The sequence below is a fragment of the Phyllobates terribilis genome, unplaced genomic scaffold, assembly GCF_046119375.1.
Source record: "Phyllobates terribilis strain yellow unplaced genomic scaffold, ASM4611937v1 Scaffold_140__1_contigs__length_4765195, whole genome shotgun sequence".
Lineage (NCBI taxonomy): Eukaryota > Metazoa > Chordata > Amphibia > Anura > Dendrobatidae > Phyllobates > Phyllobates terribilis.
In genome coordinates, this window is record NW_027362900.1 from 3418971 (window position 1) to 3445126 (window position 26156).

At 42.3% G+C, this 26156-nt stretch overlaps 1 protein-coding gene across 1 annotated transcript; it reads left to right on the forward strand.

Moving 5' to 3' along the window:
* LOC141205540 (gastrula zinc finger protein XlCGF66.1-like) lies at positions 1–25940 on the forward strand. The gene is made up of 7 exons (XM_073664107.1): positions 1–216; positions 7558–7730; positions 10544–10693; positions 10820–10999; positions 11083–11206; positions 25612–25615; positions 25835–25940. Exons 3-7 carry the CDS (start codon positions 10616–10618, stop codon positions 25938–25940), a joined length of 492 nt encoding a protein of 163 aa, XP_073520208.1. The 5' UTR covers positions 1–216; positions 7558–7730; positions 10544–10615.
* Positions 25941–26156: the final 216 nt, after the last annotated feature.

Here is a 26156-nt window from a genome sequence, read left to right on the forward strand (position 1 = left end):
ACGACGAGGCGGGATGGCTTTCACATTATTTTGGTCAAAAATTATGTTAACTGAGTACCCTTTATTATTTTCATGCACTATTGCGGTTTGTTTCTTTGTTTATTTATTTATTTCAGGGTATTTGTGTTTTGTAAGAAAATCCTTACTGAGAGCTGGAAGAGCCGAGAAAACAGTGTAGACAATTTCTTCAAAGCAGAGAATGAAGTTTATTCAGAGGTACGTGGCAGAACAGTTCTGAAAGCAGGCAGGGAGAATATACTTGACACGCGCAGGTGTCTAGACGAGCGACACAGCATTAGGATATCTGGCGATGGTCTGGCCATGGTGTGGCTTCGGTCTGGCGATGGTGTGGCCTTGGCGGTGGACTGCCTTGGCGATGGACTTTCATGGACTGCCTGTAGACTGGCGATAGAATGGCCCTGAACAACAGTATCAGAGCCTTTTTATGCATAGCTTAAACAAAGGAACTACATATTGCGGCAAAAGACTTATACATGATAACATCATACTGCAGGGAGGACGTGCATTTTAGAACACCAATGTGATAATGCAACATGACAATATTTATGAGTATTTTTACCAAACTCCATTAGAATCTATAAATTCTCATGTCGTTACTTAAGTAATGACTAGTGTTGAGCGATACCTTCCGATATCAGGAAATATCGTATCGGATTGGATCGGACCGATACTCAAAAAGTATCGGATATCGCCGATTCCGATACCGGAAACCAATGCAAGTCAATGGGACACTAATATCGGAATGAAAATAAACCCTTTCTTTCCTTGTAGGTTAATTCTACATGAAGTAAAACAACTAAGAATAATGTAGAATGTATTATGCGAAAAGCCAGCAATTCATCAGCGGCATACACCGGTACCCGACAATTTACAACAGAAAGAATAGAGCACCACACATAGATTAGATAGATAGAAACATGTCAGTCACATATATATGAAGTACAGTGACAGTGTTGCTTACTGTACTTGTCATTTAGTGTAAAGGATTTATTAAAAAAAATAATAGTGTTTTCATGCACCGTCTCTTTAAAAAAGCCGGCCGGCAATTCAGCAGCGGTACCCGACAATTTATGACAGACAGAATAGAGCTTCACACATAGATTAGATAGATAGAAACATGTCAGTCACATATATATGAAGTACAGTGACAGTGTTGGTTACTGTACTTGTCATTTAGTGTAAAGGATTTATTTAAAAAAATAATAGTGTTTTCATGCACCGTCTCTTTAAGAAAGCCGGCCGGCAATTCAGCATCTGTACCCGACAATTTAGAATAGAAGGAATAGAGAATCACACATAGATTAGATAGATAGAAACATGTCAGTCACATATATATGAAGTACAGTGACAGTGTTGATTACTGTACTTGTCATTTAGTGTTAAAATAAAGGATTTATTTAAAAAAAAATTGGCGTGAGGTTCCCCTTAATTTTAGTCTCTAGCGGAGGTTAAGCAGACAGCTGGGGCAGATGTTTGAAGCCTGGGAAGGGGGTAATACCCACGGAGCTTCCCAGGCTACTAATATCAGCCCCCAGCTGAATACATAGCCTTTACTAGCTATTAAAATGGGGGACCCCCCCCAAAAAAAATGACGTGGGGTCCCCCCTAATTTAATAGCTAGCAAAGGCTAGGCAGACAGCTGGGGGCTGATATTAATAGCCCAGGAAGGGAACCATGAATATTGACCCCCTCCCAGGCTAGAAACACCAGCCGTCAGCCGCCCCAGAAATGGCGCATCCAGGCATGCTTGCGCTCCTCAGCGTCTCTCTGTGACGGCATCCAGATGAGCCGACAATGAAATCGGCTCACCTCAGGCACGTCACTGACAGCGTGGGAGAATTCTCCTACACTCAGCGCTTCAGCGTGAGAATTTTCCCACGCTGTCAGTGACATGCATGAGGTGAGGTCATGTCCAATGAACTCAGCTCACCTCATGCACGTCACTGACAGCGTGGGAAAATTCTCACGCTGAAGCGCTGAGTGCAGGAAAATTCTCCCACGCTGTCAGTGACGTGCATGAGGTGAGGTCATGTCCAATGAACTCAGCTCACCTCATGCACGTCACTGACAGCGTGGGAGAATTCTCACGCTGAAGCGCTGAGTGCAGGAGAATTTTCCCACGCTGTCAGTGACGTGCATGAGGTGAGCCGAGTTCATTGGACATGACCTCGGCTCATCTGGATGCCGTCACAGAGAGACACTGAGGAGCGCAAGCAAGCCTGCTCTTCTCAGTGTCCGCGGGATGACAGGCTGGATGGCAGCGTTCTGCTGCGGTCCAACCTGTCATCTCGATGTAGCAGAGCTGGAGCTGTCCTGGGAACCATGGAAAGGTAAGGATAAGGTTGCTTTATTATTTTTCTTTTATTGCAGGAGATCGTTGGCTTCAGCTGGAATGGGCGTGATGGTAAGTATAGTTTAATTTAGAACAATAAAGAATTGTGTCTTTATTTCAATTAAAGGACTTTATTCTGGGTGTTGTGTTTTTTTAAAATACTTTACTAGAAATTCATGGTGGTCATGTCTAATATTGGCGTGACCCCATGAATTTCGGGCTTAGGGCCAGCTGATAATGCCAAGCTGGCCTTAACCCCTTTATTACCCAGTGAGCCACCGCACCAGGGCCCTGGATGAGTTGGGTACAGCGCCAGAAGATGGCGCTTCTATGAACGCGCCATTTTCCGGGGCGGCTGCGAACTGCAATTTGCAGCGGGTGGGGCCCAGAAAGCTTGGGTCTCCCTGCGCTTCAGATTCCAGCCCCCAGCTGCCTAGTTGTACCTGGCTGGACACAAAAACAGGGCGAAGCCCCACGTATTTTTTTTTTTAATTATTTCATGAAATTCATGAAATAATTAAGAAAAAAAGGGCTTCCCTATATTGTTGTGTCCGGCCAGGTACAAATAGGCAGCTGGTGGTTGGGGGCAGCCCGTTCCTGCCTGCTGTACCTGGCTGGACACAAATATAGGGCGAAGCCCCACATCAATTTTTTTTTAATTATTTCATGAATTTCCTGAAATAATTAAAAAAAAATTGACGTGGGGCTTCGCACTATATTTGTGTCCAGCCAGGTACAGCAGGCAGGAACGGGCTGCCCCCATCCACCAGCTGCCTATTTGTACCTGGCCGGACACAACAATATAGGGAAGCCCTTTTTTTCTTTATTATTTCATGAATTTCATGAAATAATTAAAAAAAAAAATACGTGGGGCTTCTCCCTATTTTTGTGTCCAGCCAGGTACAACTAGGCAGCTGGGGGATGGAATCTGCAGGGCAGGGAGACCCAAGCTTTCTGGGCCCCCCCCCCCCCTCTGCAAATTGCAGTCCGCAGCCACCCCGGAAAATGGCGCGTTCATAGAAGCTGGATGCTGTACCTGGCTGGCATACAAAAATATGGCAAAGCCCACGTCAACATTTTTGGGAAAAATTAATTAAAAAATAAATAATAATTTAGGGACTGCATCTTTATTAACTCCTCAAATGTCATTTAGTGTTAAAATAAAGGATTTATTTAAAAAAAAAATTGGCGTGGGATCCCCCATAATTTTAGTCTCTAGCGGAGGTTAAGCAGACGGCTGGGGCAGATGTTTGAAGCCTGGGAAGGGGGTAATACCCACGGAGCTTCCCAGACTACTAATATTAGCCCCCAGCTGAATACCTAGCCTTTACTAGCTATTAAAATGGGGGACCCCCCCAAAAAAATGACGTGGGGTCCCCCCTATTTTAATAGCTAGCAAAGGCTAGGCAGACAGCTGGGGGCTGATATTAATAGCTCAGGAAGGGTGCCATGAATATTGACCCCCTCCCTGGCTAGAAACACCAGCCGTCAGCCGCCCCAGAAATGGCACTTAGCCTCGCTCTTCCACGCTGCCCTGGTGCGGTGGCAGGGGGTAATAGGGCTGGGGTTCATTTCAGCGCCAGCTGCCATGAAGCCCAGGTTAGTAATGATGGGCGTCTATAAGACACCCCCATTACTAACCTACAAAGTGTTAAAAAGAAAAAACACACACTACACCCAGAAAAAAATAATTTATTTGAAATAAAACACACCATTTTATTTAATTCTTAGTTTACTAAAAAAAAAAATAGTTACCTGTCCACGTTCCTGCGCTGATCTCCCATGCACAGCTGTCACATCTGGAGATGGTGACAGCTGTGCATGGCTGTTGTAAGCTCACGCTGCCGGGAACACGTCCGCTCCCGGCAGCGGGAGCCACTGACTGAGGTCACCGGAGTGCATTCAGGCAGCGCAGCTCCGGAGACCTCCTTTACGGCACTGCTGTACCGTGGGAATTTCTCACGATACAGCAGGGCTGTAAAGCAGCTAACCGGAGCAGCGCTGCCTGAACTCCGGTGAACCCGCTTATGCAATGACGGGGCTGCTTTACGGCCCCGTCATTCTAGCGGCGGCGGCTGTTCAGAGCGGTCACATTCTATGTGGCTCCTCTGAACTGGAGATCTTCGTGGGACACTCGTGGACTACTACGGAGGGGTAAGGATAAGGTTGTGGTTTATTATTTTATATTTTATTACAGGAGATCGATGGCTTCGGGGAATTAGGTGAGTATAGGTGTAGTTTTTTATTTTTTACTTTATTTTAGGTGGCGATCGGCAGGGACAGGTAATGTATAAACTAATTTACTGTAGGTAACCACTGGCCACCAATGACATGTATTTAAAATTTATTGGGGACCATGGGTCAATTTAAATAGCAGGATCAGGCTGATGGGAACTACTGCTCCCATCGAGCTGATCCTGCTGGCACGAGTGGACGGGGGACAGACATAGGCCGATGGGAGTAGTAGTGTCACATCGGCCTATGTCTGCCTGCACGCACACACCCCCAGACATCGCACAGACACAGCGCACACCCGCACACACCCCCAGACATCGCACAGACACCGCACACACCCGCACACACGCACAGACATCGCACAGACACCGCGCACACACACCCGCAGACACCGCGCACACCCGCACACACTCGCAGACATCGCACAGACACCGCGCACACCCGCACACACTCGCAGACATCGCACAGACACCGCACACACCCGCACACACTCGCAGACATCGCACAGACACCGCGCACACCCCCGCAGACATCGCACACACACTCGCAGACACACGCACAGACACCCACACACACTAATCATGACGGGCTGATGGTCTGGGAGGTGAGGCTGACCTGTGCGGCCGTGGCAAAGTTCATGTGAGTTCATGCAATGCAGTCAAGCATGAACTCACATGAACCCTCCGAGGGCACCGCGGCGACTTCAAATGAACAGCTGATCGGCATCACCTGATACCTCAGCTGTTCATTTGAAATAACCGGCGGGAAAGCGCAGCACAGAACGGGAAAGCCGGCGGTGAAGTCTTTTCACTGCCGGCTTCCCCGCCCGGGTCCTTCGCTCCCCGCTCCTTGGTGCTGCGCTCCCCGCCCGGTCTTAACTTACGATCAGGATGGGAGGTGGCGAGGGGAGCGGAGGATCGGGGTGGGAGGCTGCGGGGAAGCAGTATGGGGCTGTGTGATTGTTTAAAAGCCGGCGGCTATTTACCGCCCGCCGGTTTTTTACCGCGCGCCGGCTTTTAAACAATCAGGAGAATTCTCTCACGCTGGGATGGCATTCTGATGACAGGCTGGATCTCAGCTGAGTGCTGCCATCCAGCTTGTCATCGTTCAGAGACACTGCAGAGCGCAGGCATTATGGGAACTTCCGATTCCGGTATTCGATATTGTAAAAGTATCGGAATTAAGTATCGGAATTCCGATACCGCGAATATCGGCCGATACCCGATATTTCAGTATCGGAATGCTCAACACTAGTAATGACAGTTTCCTAATAATTCTCGACATATTGCCAACTGTATTGTCCTAATTTCCATACCACAATTACAAGGACATTATTTACTACCCTAAGGAATTGGGCCAAAAAATGGCAAATGGGGTTCAATGCCGATAAATGTAAGGTCATGCACATGGGAAAGAAAAACAGCAGTCACCCATACATATTAAATGGGAAACCGTTGGGGAAATCTGACATGGAGAAGGACCTGGGCGTCTTGGTTAATAGCAAATTAAATTGCAGTGCTCAGTGTCAGGCAGCAGCTGCGAAGGCAAATAGAGTCATGGCATGCATCAGAAGAGGAATAGGGGCATATGATGAGAACATTGTTCTTCCTCTGTATAAAGCGCTGGTAAGGCCGCACTTAGAATATTGTGCACAGTTCTGGGCTCCGGTGCTCAGGAAAGACATATTGGAGCTAGAGCGGGTACAAAGGAGGGCGACTAAGGTAATAAAGGGAATGGAGGGACTAGAATACCCAGAGAGGTTGTCAAAATTAGGCCTATTTACGTTGGAAAAGAGAAGGCTTAGGGGAGACCTCATAAACATGTATAAATACATCAGGGGGCAGTACAGAGATCTCTCCCATGACCTGTTTATACCAAGGATGGTGACAAAGACGAGGGGGCACACTATGCGTCTGGAGGAAAGGAGGTTCCTGCACCAGCATAGAAGGGGATTCTTTACGGTAAGAGCCGTGAGACTCTGGAACTCTCTGGGAGAGGAAGTGGTGATGTCCAACTCACTTAATGAGTTCAAGAGAGGCCTGGACGCCTTTCTTGAGAGCAATAAAATTACATCTTATGCTTAGTGATAGTTAATTAATCCAGGGATTTAATCTGACTGCCAGATTGGTGTCGGGAAGTGAATTTTTCCTCAATGATGTAAATTGGCCTATACCGCATGGTTTTTTGTTGCCTTCCCCTGGATCAACGCTGCGGAATAGCTGCAGTGCACAAGAAATAGGCTGACCTGGATGGGCGCTTGTCTTTTTTCGGCCTTATAAACTATGTAACTATGTATGTAACACTACTTATTTACTCTTACATTGACCTGCAGCTGTTGCTATTAAACTTTGTGTATACTAACCATACCTGCTAATGGCACTGACATCATTTTACGATTCCCTTGTGACTAGGACGCACAGGAAATGCATCTCATTAGCTCAAACTTCTGAACAAGATGGCTGCTAGGTTTAACATGGCTGTTCAGAATATTAGGACTTCTCATTCTCTTACATGTTTCTGTCTTTGTTTTTGTCTGTTTGGTGGCCATGTGTGAACATCCTCTTACATGCTGCATACACACCAATTTACATTCCAGTTCAGTCCTTCAGGTTTTTTCAGTCTAATGTGCACAAGTGCATATAAGTGTGTGGTCACCCTTTGCCTGAGCTGGAAAGTCTATTTCATCTTGCTTCCCATGTCTCTGTGTCCATTAGTGGTTCAGTCTCTCAGCCCTTATCCACATGTATGTCACTTAACAAATGGTAAGGTTTTTAATATTAGAGTTAGGACTGTCTCATAAGGGTCGCCGTGATGAGACGGGATGGCTTTCGCATTATTTTGATCAAAATTATGTTAACTAAGTACCCTTTATTACTTTTATGCACTATTGCGGTTTATTTATTTATTTCAGGGTATTTGTGTATTGTTTCTGTCTTTTTTTTTTTAATTGATATCATATTGTGTGCCAGGAGGAAGACATCAGATAGTACTTTCTGAAGGAAAGCAAAGATTGGCAGTGGGAATCCAGATTACATGCAGGGGGCATAGCTCTGGCCAGGAGGCCTACTTAAACGGTTCGGAACTCTGCCGAGTGGGAACAGAAGACCAATAGGCCTAATTAAGGGAAGAAAACTTCACTAAGGTGAGCAGCAGGATGAGGTCCTTCGCTCAGGCCAGGAGGCCTACTTAAACGGTACAGAACTTTGCACTGAGGAAGCAGAAGACCTAATTAAAAGGGATTAAGTTAAGGAAGGATTCCTTATCTTAGACAAATAGAATTTATGGAAACAATTGTCTATAGTAGACAGGAAGCTACAGTGTTGCCAAACTGGGACACCAGTTCTCCTACGGAGAGCTGAAGATGCAATGCTTCAACAAGAAGTGTGTGGCCCTCATCAGATGAACTTTGAGAGTATCAGTGAGGAGTTGTACCAATGCACCTCAGCCAGTGAGGTCCTCACAAATAAACAGGGAGCTAACAGTAAAGGAATGTGCACACGATCCGGACAGGCAGCTCTTTGGACGCAGTATACTATATGATGCATCCAAAGCACTGCGTTATATGAACGCAGGTGAATCCCCATGTGTTCATTGAACCATGTGTATTCACTGCATTCAATACATTGTAGTGATCTAATTTCTCATGTGGAGACTAGCGACTCCACATGAGAAATTGATATGCTGCGGTCTGGAAAGATGCGCCGCATGTCCATGTCCGCGGGTGATCCGCAGGTGCACGGAGACTCATAGTGGACATGGGATTTCTACAAATCCCATCCACTATGCTGTAACATCTCTCCGCTGCTTGTTTGACACTGCATTAGTATGCAGCGTCAAACCCGCAGCGGCTCCTGATCGTGTGCACATACCCTAACTATGAGGGGCCATAGCGACACGTCTCGCCCTATATAGTCCCCACAGGTGATGATGGGCCTTCCCATAATGATTTTCTGGACTGTTGTAGCTTGTAACAAAACTTATGTGCCACCACATGTAACCGGAAAATCTTGACTCTGCATAGTGTAGAAGAAGCATTCATAAAGTGTTATGCCTGCTATCTGATGTATATGCTTCTCATCAAGTTCTTGTTAAGTAAAGAAAAGTTTTTTGATTTTTGGACTTTGGTCTCCCTCATTCATCTCCATACCATCTGGTCCTGGCCTGCCAAGTACAATGACAGCATGCGATCTGCAGAGTCAAGAGATATGCCAAATACATATATATATTTTTTTCCTTTTGGGGTTGAGGGGCCCAATTACAGCTATTGCTGTGGGACCTGTGATTTCTATCTACACCACTGTGTACAAGATGTGTAAAGGATAATAGTGTATTATGAAGTTGTTATGGACGTGACTTAACTAACATTGTGCAGTGAGTAATACCATCTGGACCTGGCCTGTCAAGTACATCGGTAGCATGCGGTCTGCAGAGTCAGGAAATATGACTCCAAAATGCCAAAACTGATTTATTTATTTTTTTCACATTAAACCTTTTTTTTAAACTTTTTTAAACAACTCTGCTTAGTGCGATCATACAGCAATACAAGCCACTGAAGGCTCCGGTAATGCACTGTACTACTGTAGTGCTGTGTACTATCACTGCTTGTCATGTAATACTAACGGCCCCATACACATGAGATAAGTGTTGGCTGATCGGTCATTTGGCAGACGGCTATCTCTCCTGACTCCCCCATACACACAAATATTCCAGCTTTCCTGTGAACTGTATGAGGGTCGCCTCCAGATTCCTCTAGCGGAGGATTATCTACAGGAAGAACAAACGGATTAGCATCTGAAATTCAGTATGCCAAATCCTTCTCTGCCCTGGCATAATCTGTCAGGAGGCCCCCAAATACATTATATTGTTGAACAAACCACCGAAATTAGTGCTTTCATCAACTTTAGGCTAATGTGTCTGGGGGCATTAAAAGGTAACTTATTGGACGCTGCCTCTGGCCTGGCCTAATAGACATTCGTACATTACAGGCCCAGACACCATTATTAGGCATTTAAGTATCGTAGTAACTAGGCAGCCCCCTGCTATCGAGTACTTGGGGGAAGGGGCATTGAGCTGAATTCTACCAAACCCTCTTAGATGCCATGTTTGCTTTTGACAGCAGCAAGTGGGTAAGCTGCCAGGGTTTTGTGCAGCCACACCTGTGCGATCCCTGCGACGTACATCTATGTCCTGATGCTCAAAAGAGTTATTTTTTTAAAAAACAAATGTTTAACGTATTAAAAAATAACAAAATGTATCTTATGCGTTTTGCATGTTTTTTTTTATTGTTACATGAACTGATGGTGCCAATTTTCTTTTGAAACATTTTAATATCTTTTTTTCTGGTGTTTTTCTTGTAATATAAGGCCAGAAATAAACCCCATAAAACACTGTACATGGAGACTTTGGCATCAAATCATTTCTGTCTGCCCTGTTTGTGCAAATAAAAAATCTTTTATAAAATCCTCAAACTTCTGTGTGTAAATCAGAAATGAGATGTAACATGATATAAGATTACAGTCCGGGGAAGACGGGAAACGTTCATATAGACGGCCAGTGGAGATGTAGTCAGTGACGGACTCTGGCCGAATATGTTTCTAGAGCCGTAGTAGAAGATGAAGATGTCGTCCTCATCATGAAGTAGTTATTTCTCATGTCACGTGTAATGAATATCTCCTGCAGTATTGCTAATGCCGATTCCAGTGTTGGTAAATGAGATGAGAATTGGCAATACGGAAGATGAGTCTATGAGAAACGTATTCAGCTACAGACTCCAAGGAAGAAACTGCTTGCTGTCTGTTGCCTAAAATATATAGGTTTTATTAGCATATATAAAGAAGAAAGCTAAATTCTTTAAAATAATAAATCTCCTCATATGTTTCCTTTATTTTCTCCAGTAATTGTATTATTACACAGGATTTTTATGATGTTACATAGGCTCATCTTCTTCTCATTAAGGTCTCTACAATATCGGATCCTCTCAGTGAAGATCTACTATAGAAAAGAGTTTTCCACATTTACCAATCAAGGATGGATATGGACAGGGACAAGATGGCGGAGAGGATATTACACCTCACCCTAGAGATCCTCTTCCGGCTTACTGGAGAGGTACGAGATTCTGATGACGTCACATTACCTCATTATCTATGGGAATAACGGATGGACAGAACTGGAGAGGTGAGGACTCTGGAAATGTCTGTAGTGAAATTTATTAATGTGTCTCTCCATAACCAGGATTACAAAGTAGTGAAGAAGACCTCTAGTGAGCGCTGTCAGGCCCCTGTGTCTGAGGGATGGGGAAGACCCTTGAGCTCAATCATGGGTCCTCCACCTCACCCCCTGATACATGAGGACATCAATGACCAGAAGATTCTAGAACTCACCTACAAGATGATTGAGCTTCTGACTGGAGAGGTGACACTGCTGGGAATGCTGGGACCTTATACAGTAATGCTATGAAGGGATCGGGGGGATGATGGTATCATTGTTTGTGTCAGGTCCCTATAAGGTGTCAAGACTTCACTGTCTATTTCTCCATGGAAGAGTGGGTATATTTAGAAGGACACAAAGATCTGTACAAGGACGTCATGATGGAGGTTCCCCAGCCCCTCACATCACCAGGTAATAGACAGGACTAAATACACATGGCCTATAATTATCTGTATGTAAAGAATGAATTCAGTCCTGTATGTGTTTCCACCAGATCTATCCAGTAAGAGGACAACACCAGAGAGATGTCCCCGTCATCTTCCACATGACTGTAAACAAGAAGATCCCAATTTTCCTCAGGCTCATCAGGTAGATGGAGAGAAGGTGTCATGAGATCTCCCCTATGATGTTTAGACGGCTTTGAAGGTCTTGTGTTCAGTCTTGTTTTATCAACCAGTATTATGTTTTATACTTGTGTAATGAGAACGGTGGATATGGCAGGATTAGAGCTGATCATACAACCCCTGGCAAAAATTATGGAATCACCGGGCTCAGAGGATGTTCACTCAGTTGTTTAATGTTGTTGAAAAAAAGCAGATCACAGACATGGCACAAAACTAAAGTCATTTCAAATGGCAACTTTAGGGCTTTAAGAAACACTAAAGGAAATCAAGATTAAAAATGTGGTACTCAGTAAGGGTCATTTTTTTTTAGACCAAGCAGAGGGAAAAAATTATGGAATCACTCAATTCTGAGGAAAAAATTATGGAATCACCCTGTCAATTTTAATTTCCCAAACTAACACCTGCATCAAATTAGATCTGCTCGTTAGTCTGCATCTAAAAAGGAGTGATCACACCTTGGAGAGCTGTTGAACCAAGTGGACTGACATGAATCATGGCTCCAACACGAGAGATGTCAATTGAAACAAAGGAGAAGATTATCAAACTCTTAAAAGGAGGTAAATCATCGCGCAATGTTGCAAAAGATGTTGGTTGTTCACAGTCAGCTGTATCTAAAGTTTGTATTTGGTCCAGATAACATGGGAAGGTTGTTAAAAGCAAACATACTGGTAGACCAAGGAAGACATCAAAGTGTCAAGACCGGAAACTTAAAGCAATATGTCTTCAAAACAGGAAATGCACAACAAAACAAATGAGGAATGAATGGGAGGAAACTGGAGTCAATGTCTGTGACCGAACTGTAAGAAACCGCCTAAAGGTAATGGGATTTACATACAGAAAAGCTAAACAAAAGCCATCATTAACACCTAAACAGAAAAAAACAAGGTTACAATGGGCTAAGGAAAAGCAATCATGGACTGTGGATGACTGGATGAAAGTCATATTCAGTGATGAATCGCGAATCTGCATTGGGCAAGGTGATGATACTGGAACTTTTGTTTTGTGCCGTTCCAATGAGATTTATAAAGATGACTGCATGAAGAGAACATTCAAATTTCCACAGTTATTGATGATATGGGGCTGCATGTCATGTAAAGGCACTGGGGAGATGGCTGTCATTACATCTTCAATAAATGCCCAAGTTTACATTGATATTTTGGACAGTTTTCTCATCCCATCAATTGAAAGGATGTTTGGGGATGATGACATCATTTTTCAAGATGATAATGCATCCTGCCATAGAGCAAAAACTGTGAAAACATTCCATGAAATAAGACACATAAGGTCAATGTCATGGCCTGCAAATAGTCCGGATCTCAATCCAATTGAAAATCTTTGGTGGAAGTTGAAGAAAATGGTCCATGACAAGGCTCCAACCTGCAAAGCTGATCTGGCAACAGCAATCAGAGAAAGTTGAAGTCAGATTGATGAAGAGTACTGTTTGTCACTCATTAAGTTCATGCCTCAGAGACTGCAAGCTGTTATTAAAGCCAGAGGTGGTGCAACAAAATACTAGTGATGTATGGGAGTGTTCTTTTGTGTATTTGTTTTTCATGATTCCATAATTTTTCTCAGAATTGAGTGATTCCATAATTTTTTCCCTCTGCTTGGTCTGAAAAAAATTACCCTTACTGAGCACCACATTTTTAATCTTGATTTCTTTTAGTGCTTCTTAAAGCCCTAAAGTTGCCATTTGAAATAACTTTAGTTTTGTGCCGTGTCTGTGATCTGCTTTTTTTCAACAACATTAAACAACTGAATGAACATCCTCCGAGCCCGGTGATTCCATAATTTTTGCCAGGGGTTGTAGATGTGACTCCTCCATCTGTCTGTGACTTTTACAATATTTGTTTCAGGGTGAAGATCTGACCCATATTAATACTACAGAGACCTACAGTGCCTACAAGTAGTATTCAACCCCCTGCAGATTTAGCTGGTTGACACATGCGGAATTAACTTGGCATTGTGACATTTGTACTGTAGATCAGCCTGGAAGTGGGAAATGCACTGCTGCAAATATTGTTTTTTTTGTTTGTTTGTTTGTTTTTTTTAAAACGTTAAAAGTTAATTCAGAGTGTCATTTGTTATTCAACCCCTCAAACCACAAGAATTCTGTTTGGTCCCCCTAAAGTATTAAGAAGTAGTTCAGGCACCAAGAATAATGAGCTTCACATGTGTGGATTAAAGATCTCTTTTGCCAGCCTTTTCTGACTATTTAAGACCCTCCCCAAACTTGTGAACAGCACTCAGACATGGTCAACATGGGAAAGACAAAGGAGCATTCCAAGGCCATCAGAGACAAGATCATGGAGGGTCACAAGGCTGGCAAGGGGTACAAAACCCTTTCCAAGGAGTTGGACCTACCTGTCTCCACTGTAGGGAGCATCATCCGTAAGTGGAAGGCTTATGGAACTATTGTTAGCCTTCCACGGTCTGGACAGCCTTTGAAAGTGTCCTCCCGTGCCGAGGCCAGGCTTGTCCGAAGAGTCAAGGCTAACCCAAGGACAACAAGGAAGGAGCTCCGGGAAGATCTCATGGCAGTGGGGACATTGGTTTCAGTCAATACCATAAGTAACGTACTCCACCGCAATGGTCTCCGTTCCAGACGAGCCCGTAAGGTACCTTTACTTTCAAAGCGTCATGTCAAGGCTCGTCTACAGTTTGCTCATGATCACTTGGAGGACTTTGAGACAGACTGGTTCAAGGTTCTATGGTCTGATGAGACCAAGATCGAGATCTTTGGTGCCAACCACACACGTGACGTTTGGAGTCTTGATGGCACTGCATACGACCCCAAGAATACCATCCCTACAGTCAAGCATGGTGGTGGCAGCATCATGCTGTAGGGCTGTTTCTCAGCCAAGGGGCCTGGCCATCTGGTCCGCATCCATGGGAAGATGGATAGCACGGCCTACCTGGAGATTTTGGCCAAGAACCTCCGCTCCTCCATCAAGGATCTTAAGATGGGTCGTAATTTCATCTTCCAACAAGACAACGACCCAAAGCACACAGCCAAGAAAACCAAGGCCTGGTTCAAGAGGGAAAAAGTCAAGGTGTTGGAGTGGCCTAGTCAGTCTCCTGACCTTAACCCAATTGAAAACTTGTGGAAGGAGCTCAAGAATAAAGTCCACATGAGACACCCAAAGAACCTAGATAACTTGGAGAAGATCTGCATGGAGGAGTGGGCCAAGATAACTCCACAGACCTGCGCCGGCCTGATCAGGTCTTATAAAAGACGATTATTAGCTGTAATTGCAAACAAGGGTTATTCCACAAAATATTAAACATAGGGGTTGTATAATAATTGACCCACACTTTTATGTTTAAAATTTAATAAAATTCAACTGAGCAACATAACTTTTTGGTTTGTAAGATTTATGCTTCTGTTCATAAAACCTACTCTCGTTTGCAGTTTGAAGGCTCTAACTTATTTGCATCTTATCAAACCAGCTAAATCTGCAGGGGGTTGAATACTACTTGTAGGCACTGTATGTGAGGGGTGATGAGCGGTGTAAAGAGGAGATTCCTACATATGACTACCCAGGTGAGTAGTAACCACTAAATGTAGAGAAGTCACAGATTCTTCTCAGTCACCGGCTGTGGCTGCTTTATCGGTGGTGTAGTCCGGCCGTATCACAATCGTGTGATCACCATTTTGCCACTGGAGTATAACATTCGCCTCCATCTGAAAATGTTCAAGTGACTTTGTAAATTGTGAAAGCCCTTTTCTATAGAACGTACAACCTGGAGGATCCACCTACCCCCTGGGATTAGATGATGCTGACCATTACCTACCCAGGTCTGTAAACTACAAAGCCAAATGACAGCGTATATAGAATGTGCTGACAAATTAGAAAATCACTTGAAGAAAAATATTATGATGGGCCTGTAAGAGAAAGCGGAGGGTAATGATGCTGTTGGCTTCCTGCAGGAGATGTGTTGGCATGGCTCGAGCCCTGGTTTCATGGATTCACTCCACGTCATAAATTCCATTATGTTTTCAGTCATAAGGAATTCAGATTACCGCACAATCTCTCCTGAAATGGGGGCGCTAATACTTTCTCTAAACTCCAGTTTAGTGTTGGAGGTCTCCCCCCAAACATACGTTGTTGTTGGGGATCTAACCTAGAATAAAAAAATATTTTTTTTGACAGGCTGTGGTGGGATCGGCCTGCCTCACTTTTGTGAGACTCTTAACTCCCTGATAGTCTTTGAAAATAGGTCTCCATTGCTTTTTCCAAATGCCAGAGATCTAAATGTAAGACACCTCAGCTCTGCACTACTATAAAAAGTTATTTTTAAATGTCTAATATTTCTTCTTGAAACTCATCTGACAGAAAATATTGTCCCTTACGATAGTTTAGATTGTCAAGAGCCACCGAGCCCCATACTCCAATTACCCCAGAGAGGTTTCACCACTAGTTACTCATTTTTTACTGAAAAAGACTGTTGAGTTTGATCATTTCAGTAGATGTTATTCTCTATACTCACAGTTTTTGAGTACAGTAGTTAGTGCCCAAAATACTCTGATTTAACCCCTTCCTGCTGCCAGTTTTGTGTTCCTAATCAGGCCCCATTTTTCTAATCTAACGTGTCACTTTATGTGGTGATAACTTTGGAATTCTTCACAAAGGATAATAGGAAACAAATACACCTTACAAATTATTTTCCAACTTCTCTTGAATCTGACAATCCCCTATATACGGTTGTACACTACTGTCTGGGCACATGGCAGGTTAAGAAGGGAAGGAGCGACATTTAGCTATTAAGAATGCAGAATTTGCTGGAATAGTTTGCAGACACCATGTATTGGGAGCACTGTTCATGGTCACCTGGCAGCTCAAAAGATGGCTACCGCAAACAGGTTTGGCGCTATCTACTCCATTTTCCAGATCCCAGGGTTTGCCTTGCTCATCACTTATTTAACACCTCTACATGGATCTGGACTTACACAGAGACCCCTAGGCTTGGGCCATGGTGTTACCTGCTGTTCTGTGGTGTGACATGAGAAGAAGAATAGTCAGGTAGCCGGGTCAGAACCAGGAGGGCAGAGAAAATACAAAATCAGAAGACACAAGAGTAGTCAGTAAACGGGCCGAGGTCACAACAGGAAACAAATACACAAGCCGGGAGCTGAGCACAGAGGACTGAACCAGAGGCGAACAAGGCTGTATCTGGCAGCTTCCAGCAATATGCTTCCAGCTTTAGTAGGGTGCGGTGCTCTCCAATTGGCTGAAGCAGGGAGCAGATTAGTTCAGCTGGACAGCAGACACACCCATAGTGCCAGACTGGATGGTACTACTGGTCCCAGCAACCCTAATCTTAGTGGCTGGACAGAGCCTGCGCCGCCCAGAGCTTCTGGTTCTGACGTCTCCTCCATCACCAGCGCCACCTGCAGGATGAATAAGGCGGCTTCTGGTGAGAGAAGCAGACGTCGCAGGAGCAGATCCCAGAGGAGATGGGACCCACTATTTGGAAAAGCCCTAATATGACAAAATATCAGAAAACCAGAGCAGTAGAAATCCCCATAAAGTGACTCCATTTTGGAAATTATAACCCTCAGTGAATTAATCCATAGCAGTGATTATTTTGACTCCACAGGCACTTTTTGAAAATTATCACACAATGGATGTTGGAGAGTAAAAATTGCATATTGGTCGCTTTTTTACCCAACACATAGTGCCCAGATTGTGCTCCAGGAGACACACACCGTAAATTAAGTGGGTTCTTCTCACTATAGTAATGCCAAATACATGGATGATAAATGTGGTTTGGGCGCACTGCAAGGATCAGAAGCGAGGGGCAGATTTAACTTCGGAAAAGCGGATTTTGCTCGAATTGGTTTATGGAAGCCATGTTGATTCTTAAGAGCCTTTGAGAATCTAATAATGTGGAATCCTCTGTTTGACTTGAGTGGGGGCTTGTTTTTTTGTGGGATGAGTAGAAGTTCTTATTGGTATCATTTTTGCCTACATAACATTGTTTGGTGGCTTCTTATTATAGGCATTTTTTGGGTCTGGTTGAATATCTATTTTATATACCCTCTTTATAATAGACAGAACTCCTTTCCAGTATTTGCCTAACTCCCGGCATTCCCATAGCGGATGTAATAGGCCCGCAGCATCCATGTTACATCTTGGACATTCAGCAGCAGTCCGGTATCCTATGTTACATAGGAATCGAGGCGTCTTATATTTCCTATGTATTAATATGATCTGGGAAAATCTCTGCGCCTCATGTAAAGATAACTGGGGTACCAGTTCTAATCCCACTCCCCATTGATCCTCAGAAATTGGACCTATATCTCCATCCATTTTTGTCTAGCTGGAGAAGGAAATATTTTTAAATAATTATCAAGAAGAATTCAGTAAATATCAGAAATACGACCCTTAGTATTTCCCTTCTCTAATACCAACTTAACAAAAGTATTATTTTCTACCCAAAAGGGAGTCCATCTTGATTGTGCATTAAATGAATGCCGAAACTGTAGATATTTATACAATTGTTTATTTGTCATCCCAAATCCCCCCTTTAATTGATTAAAGGACTTAAGTTGTCTCTTGCTGACAACTTTATCTTCCAAAAGGTAGGGGAGAAAACAAGGGGATCTGCTACTTTGGATCTAATCCTTATAAACAGGGAGGAAATGGTTGAGGAGGTAAAGGTGGCTGGGACCCTAGGAGGCAGCGATCATGCCATTATAGAATTTTGGATAACTAGAGGAGGAAGACATGTGAAGACTCAAACTTCAAGGTTAGATTTTAGAAAGGCAGATTTTAAGAGACTCAGAAAGAGAATAGGAGGGATCCAATGGCTGGATGTCCTTAAGGACAAAAATGTCCAGGAAGGATGGGAAATTTTTAAAAATGAGATTCTCAAAGCACAATCGTTAACAATCCCGAAAAGTAGGAAGAATGGGAAGCATTTAAGGAAACCAGGATGGATGAACACAGAACTTAAACACATGCTAAAAAGAAAGAAAGAAATGTTTATTAAATGGAAAGAGGGAGGCATATCTAAAGAAGATTATAATGCAGTCTGCAGATCCTGCAGGGCACGTATCAGGTTAGCTAAAGCTGACAATGAATTAAGGCTTGCAAGAGTTGTCAAAAGCAATAAAAAAGGATTTTGGGGGTATGTCAAAAGTAAAAGAAAAGTCAAAGATGCTATAGGATTTTTACAGGATGAAAATGAAGAAATGGTAAGAGAGGATGTTGAGAAGGCCGAACTTTTTAATTCCTATTTTGCATCTGTTTTCTCTCAGAAAGAAAATGTAACATCAACTGATCTTCACTGTCCTTTTAAAGGAATAGAGAAATCCAAGTTATCTGTAAACAGAAAGATTGTGAGGGAATATTTAGCTAACATAAATGAGTTCAAGTCACCAGGTCCAGATGAATTACACCCCAGAGTACTGAAGGAGATCGTAGAAGAAATTTTAGAACCACTCTCCATAATCTTTGAAAATTCTTGGAGAACAGGAGAAGTCCCAGAAGACTGGAGAAGAGCAAATGTTGTTCCTATCTTCAAAAAGGGGAAGAAGGTGGACCCAGGGAACTATAGGCCGGTGAGTCTGACTTCTATACCAGGAAAGATCTTTGAACAAATTATTAAACAACATGTATGTAAGTACATGGATAAGAATGAAGTGATTAACCAGAGCCAGCATGGGTTTGTAACTAACAAGTCATGTCAGACTAACTTAATTTCCTTCTATGACAGAATCACTGACTGGGTGGATCAGGGAAATGCTGTAGATATAGTATATCTTGACTTCAGCAAAGCATTTGACAAACTATCTCACACCATCCTTATTGAAAAAATGACCAAGTATGCAATGGACCAGGCAACTGTTAGGTGGATTCATAACTGGTTTAGTGATCGGACTCAAAGGGTGGTTGTAAATGGCTTCACATCCAGCTGGGTGAATGTCTCAAGTGGGGTACCACAGGGCTCCGTCCTGGGACCTGTATTGTTCAACATCTTTATCAATGATTTAGATGAAGGAATTGAGGGTAAACTGATTAAATTTGCTGATGACACAAAGCTAGGAGGGATAGCTAATACTATAGAAGAGAGAGAGAGGATTCAAAAAGACCTAAATAAACTGGAGCAGTGGGCAGCAACCAACAGAATGGTTTTTAACAGGGAAAAATGTAAAGTACTACATCTGGGCAATAAAAATGAAAAAAGCATATACAAAATGGGAGGAATAGAGCTAAGCAACAGTACATGTGAAAAAGACTTAGGTATACTAATAGATCATAGACTGAACATGAGTCAACAGTGTGATGCAGCAGCAAAAAAGGCAAATACAATTCTGGGATGTATTAACAGAAGCATACAGTCTAGATCACGTGAAGTCATTATCGGTCTTTACTCCTCTTTGGTCAGACCTCATCTGGAATACTGTGTACAGTTTTGGGCACCACATTTTAAAAAAGACATAGACAAACTGGAGCAAGTTCAGAGAAGAGCGACCAGAATGGTGACTGGTCTGCAAACCATGTCCTATGAGGAACGGTTGCAGGATTTGGGAATGTTTAGCTTGCAAAAAAGAAGACTGAGAGGAGACTTAATAGCTGTCTACAAATATGTCAAGGGCTGTCACATTGTAGAAGGATCATCTTTATTCTCATTTGCACAAGGAAAGACTAGAAGCAATGGGATGAAACTAAATGGGAGGAGACACAGATTAGATATTAGAAAAAACTTTTTGACAGTTAGGGTGATTAATGAGTGGAACAGGCTGCCACGAGAGGTGGTGAGTTCCCCTTCAATGGACGTCTTCAAACAGAGGCTGGACAGACATCTGTCTGAGATGATCTAGTGAATCCTGCTTTGAGCAGGGGGTTGGACCAGATGACCCAGGAGGTCCCTTCCAACTCTACCATTCTATGATTCCCTAAGTATCCCTTCACACAATGTGTTTTATATCGTATATATGTTTTATATCGTATATATTCCTTTATCCACCCAACTCCGGAATCCCTCTAATTTATAGACCTCTGCATATTTATTATTAAACCATATAGGTGTAGATTCATTGCAGTCTCCTATTTCCATTATATCTTTACCCCTATCCCAGACCTTGTAGAGTAGAGCAAGTGTAGGGTATAGTGATTTCTTGTGTGCGAGGTCATTCAGTTCCGCTATATGAATAGGAATATTCCACGGTGTCCTGAGGTAATTAACCCCTTAATACTATTTGGGTTTTCAGCGCTATGCCACCCACCCAAATGTTCCAATTGCACTGCCATATAATATATTAGTGCATTAGGAATCGCCAATCCACCAGATTCCTTGTCACTTTGTAGATATTCACATTTTATCCTAGACGATTTATTTTTCCATATAAGAGAACGAAACTTGCTATGAATTTTCTGAAAATGGGAATTATGGATCCAAATAGGGGCATTATGCAGAATGTACCAAAATAATTTTTAATAAGTTCCCTCTTCCTACAGCTGATAATGGTAATCTCCACCACGCCTCGATTTTCTTTTTAAGCTTTTCCAGAAGATATAGAATCAGTGCAATGTAATCCGGAGATCTTTTTGTTATATTTATACTCGGTATTAGAATTTCTCAACTACAGTTATATGAAAAAGTTTGGGCACCCCTATTAATCTTAAGCTTAATGTTTTATAAAAATTGGTCTTTTTGCAACAGCTATTTCAGTTTGATATGTGTAATAACTGTTGGACACAGTAATGTTTCTGCCTTGAAATGAGGTTTATTGTACTAACAGAAAATGTGCAATCTGCATTCAAACAAAATTTGACAGGTGCATAAGTATGGGCACCTCACCAGAAAAGTGACATTAATATTTAGTAGATCCTCCTTTTGCAAAAATAACAGCCTCTAGTCGCTTCCTGTAGCTTTTAATGATTTCCTGGATCCTGGATGAAGGTATTTTTGACCATTCCTCTTTACAAAACAATTCCAGTTCAGTTAAGTTTAATGGTCGCCGAGCATGGACAGCCCTCTTCAAATGATCCCACAGATGGTCAATGATATTTAGGTCTGGGGACTGGGATGGCCATTCCAGAACATTGTAATTGTTCCTCTGCATGAATGCCTGAGTAGATTTGGAGCGGTGTTTTGGATCATTGTCTTGCTGAAAGATCCATCCCCTGCGTAAGTTAAACTTTATCACTGATTCTTGAACATTATTGTCAAGAATCTGCTGATACTGAGTGGAATCCATGCGTTCCTCAACTTTAACAAGATTCCCGGTGCCGGCATTGGCCACACAGCCCCAAAGCATGATGGAACCTCCACCAAATTTTACTGTGGGTAGCAAGTGTTTTTCTTGGAATGCTGAGTTTTTTTGCCGCCAAGCATAACGCCTTTTTGTATGACCAAACAACTCAATCTTGGTTTCATCAGTCCACAGGACCTTCTTCCAAAAAGAAATTGGCTTCTCCAAATGTGCTTTTGCATACCTCAGCCGACTCTGTTTGTGGCGTGCTTGCAGAAACGGCTTCTTTCGCATCACTCTCCCATACAGCTTCTCCTTGTGCAGAGTGCGTTGTATAGTTGACCGATGCACAGTGACACCATCTGCAGCAAGTTGATGCTGCAGCTCTCTGGAGGTGGTCTGAGGATTGTCCTTGACTGATCTCACCATTCTTCTTCTCTGCCTTTCTGATGTTTTTCTTGGCCTGCCACTTCTGGCCTTAACAAGAACTGTCCCTGTGTTCTTCCATTTCCTTACTATGTTCCTCACAGTGGAAACTGACAGGTTAAATCGCTGAGACAGCTTTTTGTATCCTTCCCCTGAACAACTATGTTGAATAATCTTTGTTTTCAGATCATTTGACAGTTGTTTTGAGGAGCCCATGATGCCACTCTTCAGAGGAGATTCAAACAGGAGAACAACTTGCAAGTGGCCACTTTAAGTAGCTTTTCTCATGATTGCATACACCTGGCTATGAAGTTCAAAGCTCAATGAGGTTACAAAACCAAAAAAAGTGCTTTAGTAAGTCAGTAAAAAGTAGGTAGGAGTATTTAAAACAAGAAAATGATAAGGGTGCCCATACTTATGCACCTGTCAAATTTTGTTTGAATGCAGATTGCACATTTTCTGTTAGTACAATAAACCTCATTTCAAGGCAGAAACATTACTGTGTCCAACAGTTATTACATATATCAAACTGAAATAGCTGTTGCAAAAAGACCAATTTTTATAAAACATTAAGCTTAAGATTAATAGGGGTGCCCAAACTTTTTCATATAACTGTATTTGTATTCGTGTATTTGTATTCGTGTATGTTCTAACATGCTCGAATTAGGGATATCCTCAAATGGTAGAATAACCGACTTATCCCAAATAATGGACAGTCCTGACCATTCACCAAACTCACCAATAATGTTCAGAATAGGATCAATAGACTTCTGGATATCACCTATAGTAGAAACCAGAAGTTTCCATACACTATATAAAAATACACATGTGCATGTTTTTCTCAATATCTGACATGAAATCAGAATAAGCCTTTCCCGTTTTAGGTGAATTAGGATTACCATAATTTATAATATTTGCCAAATGCCAGAATAATGAGAGAGAAAGAATGTTTTAAGGAATTTTTATAATTTACTGCAAAGTCAAAAGTTTACATACATTTCATTAGTATTTGGTGCCATTGCCCTTAAACTGAATGACTTGGGTCAAACTTTTGGGATATCCTTCCACAAGCTTCTCACAATAGTTGGTCGGAATTTGGGCCCATTCTTCCTGACAAAACTGCTGTAACTGATCCAGGTTTATAGGTCGCCTTGCTCGCACCTGCTTTTTCAGCTTTGCTCATAAATCTTCAATAGGATTGAGATCAGGGCTTTGTGATGGGCACTCTAAAACATTGACTTTGCTATCCTTAAGCCACTTTGTTACCATTTTGGCAGTATGCTTCGGGTCATTGTCCATTTGGAAGACCCATTTCCGCCCAAGCTTTAACTTCCTGGCTGGTGTCTTCAGATGTTGCTTCAGTATTGCCACATAATCTTCTTTTCTCATGCTACCATCTATTTTGTGATGTGCATCAGTCCCTCCTGCAGCAAAACAAACCCACAACATGATGCTGACACCCCCGTGTTTCACAGTTGGGATGGTGTTCTTAGGCATCCAAGCTTCTTCCTTTTTCTTCCAAATGCAACAATAGTCATTGTGCCCAAAATGTTCAATTTTAGTTTCATCAGACCACAGGACATGTCTCCAAAAATTAAGGTCTGTGTTCCTGTGTGCATTTGCAAACATTAATCTGCCTTTTTTATGTTTCTTTTCTAGTAATGGCTTCTTCCTGGCAGAGTGGCCTTTCAGCCCATGTTGATACAGTACTCGTTTCATGGTGGATATTGACACAATCTTACCAGCTTCCGCCATCATCCGCTGCTGTTATACGTGTGTGACACATGAAGGGATTGCCTAACAAACAGGCAATCCCCGCATATGTCACAGCTGTGTAACAGCCGCGACACATGCAGACGCGGTTGCTTCAACTGAAATGCCGAGCACGCCGAAACTACTCGGCGTGTACCCGAGCATGCTCGTTTAAAGAGTTAAACAAGCATGCTCGCTCATCACTAATGTCAGATATTGAGAAAAGTATGCATGTGTGTCTTTTTATATAGTGTATACTTCTGGTTTCAACTGTATATATATCAGTAAATCGTCAGCATAGAGTGAAAATCATTCATCTAAGATACCATATTTAAAGCCTACAATATCCGGACTAGCACTCAACATACAGGCCAAAGGTTCAATGGCCATCGCGAGAAGGAGGGGACAGGGGGCATCCCTGCTGTGTGCCCCTCCCCAACGTGATTGTAGCAGATAAGAGACCGTTAGTTCTTATTTTAGTCTGAGGTCCAGAGTACAAAACCTGTATGTATGATAGGAATTTGGGACCCACCCCAAACCTTTTCAGAACCTCCCACAGGTATATCCATTCTACGCCATCAAATGCTTTAGCCGCATAGAGAGAGAAAGAATAGCTTTATGTCCTATTATTACATCTGATTTCTGAATATTCAAAAAAAAAAGCCTTATAATAAATTCATTGCTGTGGACCAGTTTTGCACAAAGCCTGATTGATCCTGATGAATAATCTCTGTAATAATGTGAAATAATCTATTTGCCAGGCCTTTGCAATAATTTTAGTGTCTACCGATAGAAGAAAAATGGGACGATATGACAGCGGGTCTTTCCCTGGTTTCAAAAGGACCACTACAATTGCCTCATTCGTAGATTTTGGCATGTGACCCGATTCTATTGCTTCATTAAAAGTATCTAATAGTTTAGGGATTAGGAGATCCTTATATTTTTTAAAAAACTCACATGGCAGTCCATCAGAGCCGGGTGCCTTTTCATTACCAAGGGACTGTAATGCGTCCTCAAGTTCAGACATTGTCAGTGGGTTTCCTAGGTAGGAGCTACTTTCCTCTTCAAACTTAGGTAATTTTATATTTTCAAGAAACAATCCAAGTTCGTCCTCATTTCCTCTAAATCTTGATTCATAAATATTAGAATAGTAAGTATGAAAGGCATTTAGCACATTGTTTCCTGATGTGGTGTCTCCATTTTCCGTGACATAAGATGGACCCTCCTGTGATTTATCTACGCTAGAAAGAAGATGCCTCACACTTTCCCCCTGTTCAAAATATTTTTCTTTGTAAAGAACTGCTTGTTTTCCGCCTTAGAGATAAGATGATCATGAAATAATCTCTGAGCTGCCTCTTACTCCCGGCCATTACCAGCTGATGGGTTTAGGATGTATTGCACCTCAGCCTGTTGTACCCCGTTTTGGAAATCTTGTGTGAATTCTTTAGTTTTAGCTTTATATCTAATAATATCTCTTATAAGTGTTCCTGTACCATAGGCCTTCATGGCATCCCATAGTATTATTATTATTTTTTAAACATATTTTATTAGTATTTTGGTAAAGATAAATCAAAACACATCCAAACACAAGAAAAAATCAATCCAGATGGGTCTTGCTGTTGATTCTTGAGCTTTCAGCCATACGTTGTGACATAGACCAATCCTTCCTTTCTAATTTGTTCTTATTCTCATCCTCCTTCCTTTCCCTGATCTACATGCTATTCATTATTAATCTTTCTGTAACCATTTCACACCTTTATGCAAGTTGGTTTCTCATTATGAGTTCTAATATCTATTACTTTTCCCAATAGATTCGTATGTATCAAACAATATTTGCAGAATCAACAGTTGGGTCTTGTAGGAGTTTTCTTAGGGACCCTCTCAATGTCTCAGTGTGATACCAAACGGAGTTAACAAACGACGTTACAATATGTGATTTCTTCGTGATTACAGTGTTTTCCAATAAAAGTTTTTCCATTTCACAAAGTATTTGCTCGTGAGTTTCTTATTTTTTCCTGCTTTTATTCTTTCTAGATATAATGGATTTTTTAATTGTGAGATGAAATCCTGTAAAGTCGGGATTGAAGGTTCCAACCAGCAGCCTAGTAACATACGCTTTGCCAATAGAACCAAAACATAGAATAATGGGGGGATCTTAAATGGAGACCTTCCTTCTTTTGTTTTATCTCTAGGCCAGTAGTGAAACAATATCATCGTAAGAGGGAGTTGTGTTTTAAAGTTCCACATTTCTTTAATGCAATCTAGAATAGCCCCCAGAAGATGCGTAGTTTTGGACACAGCCAAAGCCCATGTGATAAGTCCGTAGAAGGGGTTTTACATTTAGGACAATAAGTAA

Excerpts from the sequence above, each read along its gene's own strand:
- LOC141205540 (XM_073664107.1), top strand. The coding sequence starts at position 10,616 with ATGGATATGGACAGGGACAAGATGGCGGAGAGGATATTACACCTCACC. Across the intron at positions 10,694-10,819 it reads TCTTCCGGCTTACTGGAGAG|GATTACAAAGTAGTGAAGAA; the intron begins GTACGAGATTCT and ends CTCCATAACCAG. Across the intron at positions 11,000-11,082 it reads TTGAGCTTCTGACTGGAGAG|GTCCCTATAAGGTGTCAAGA; the intron begins GTGACACTGCTG and ends TGTTTGTGTCAG.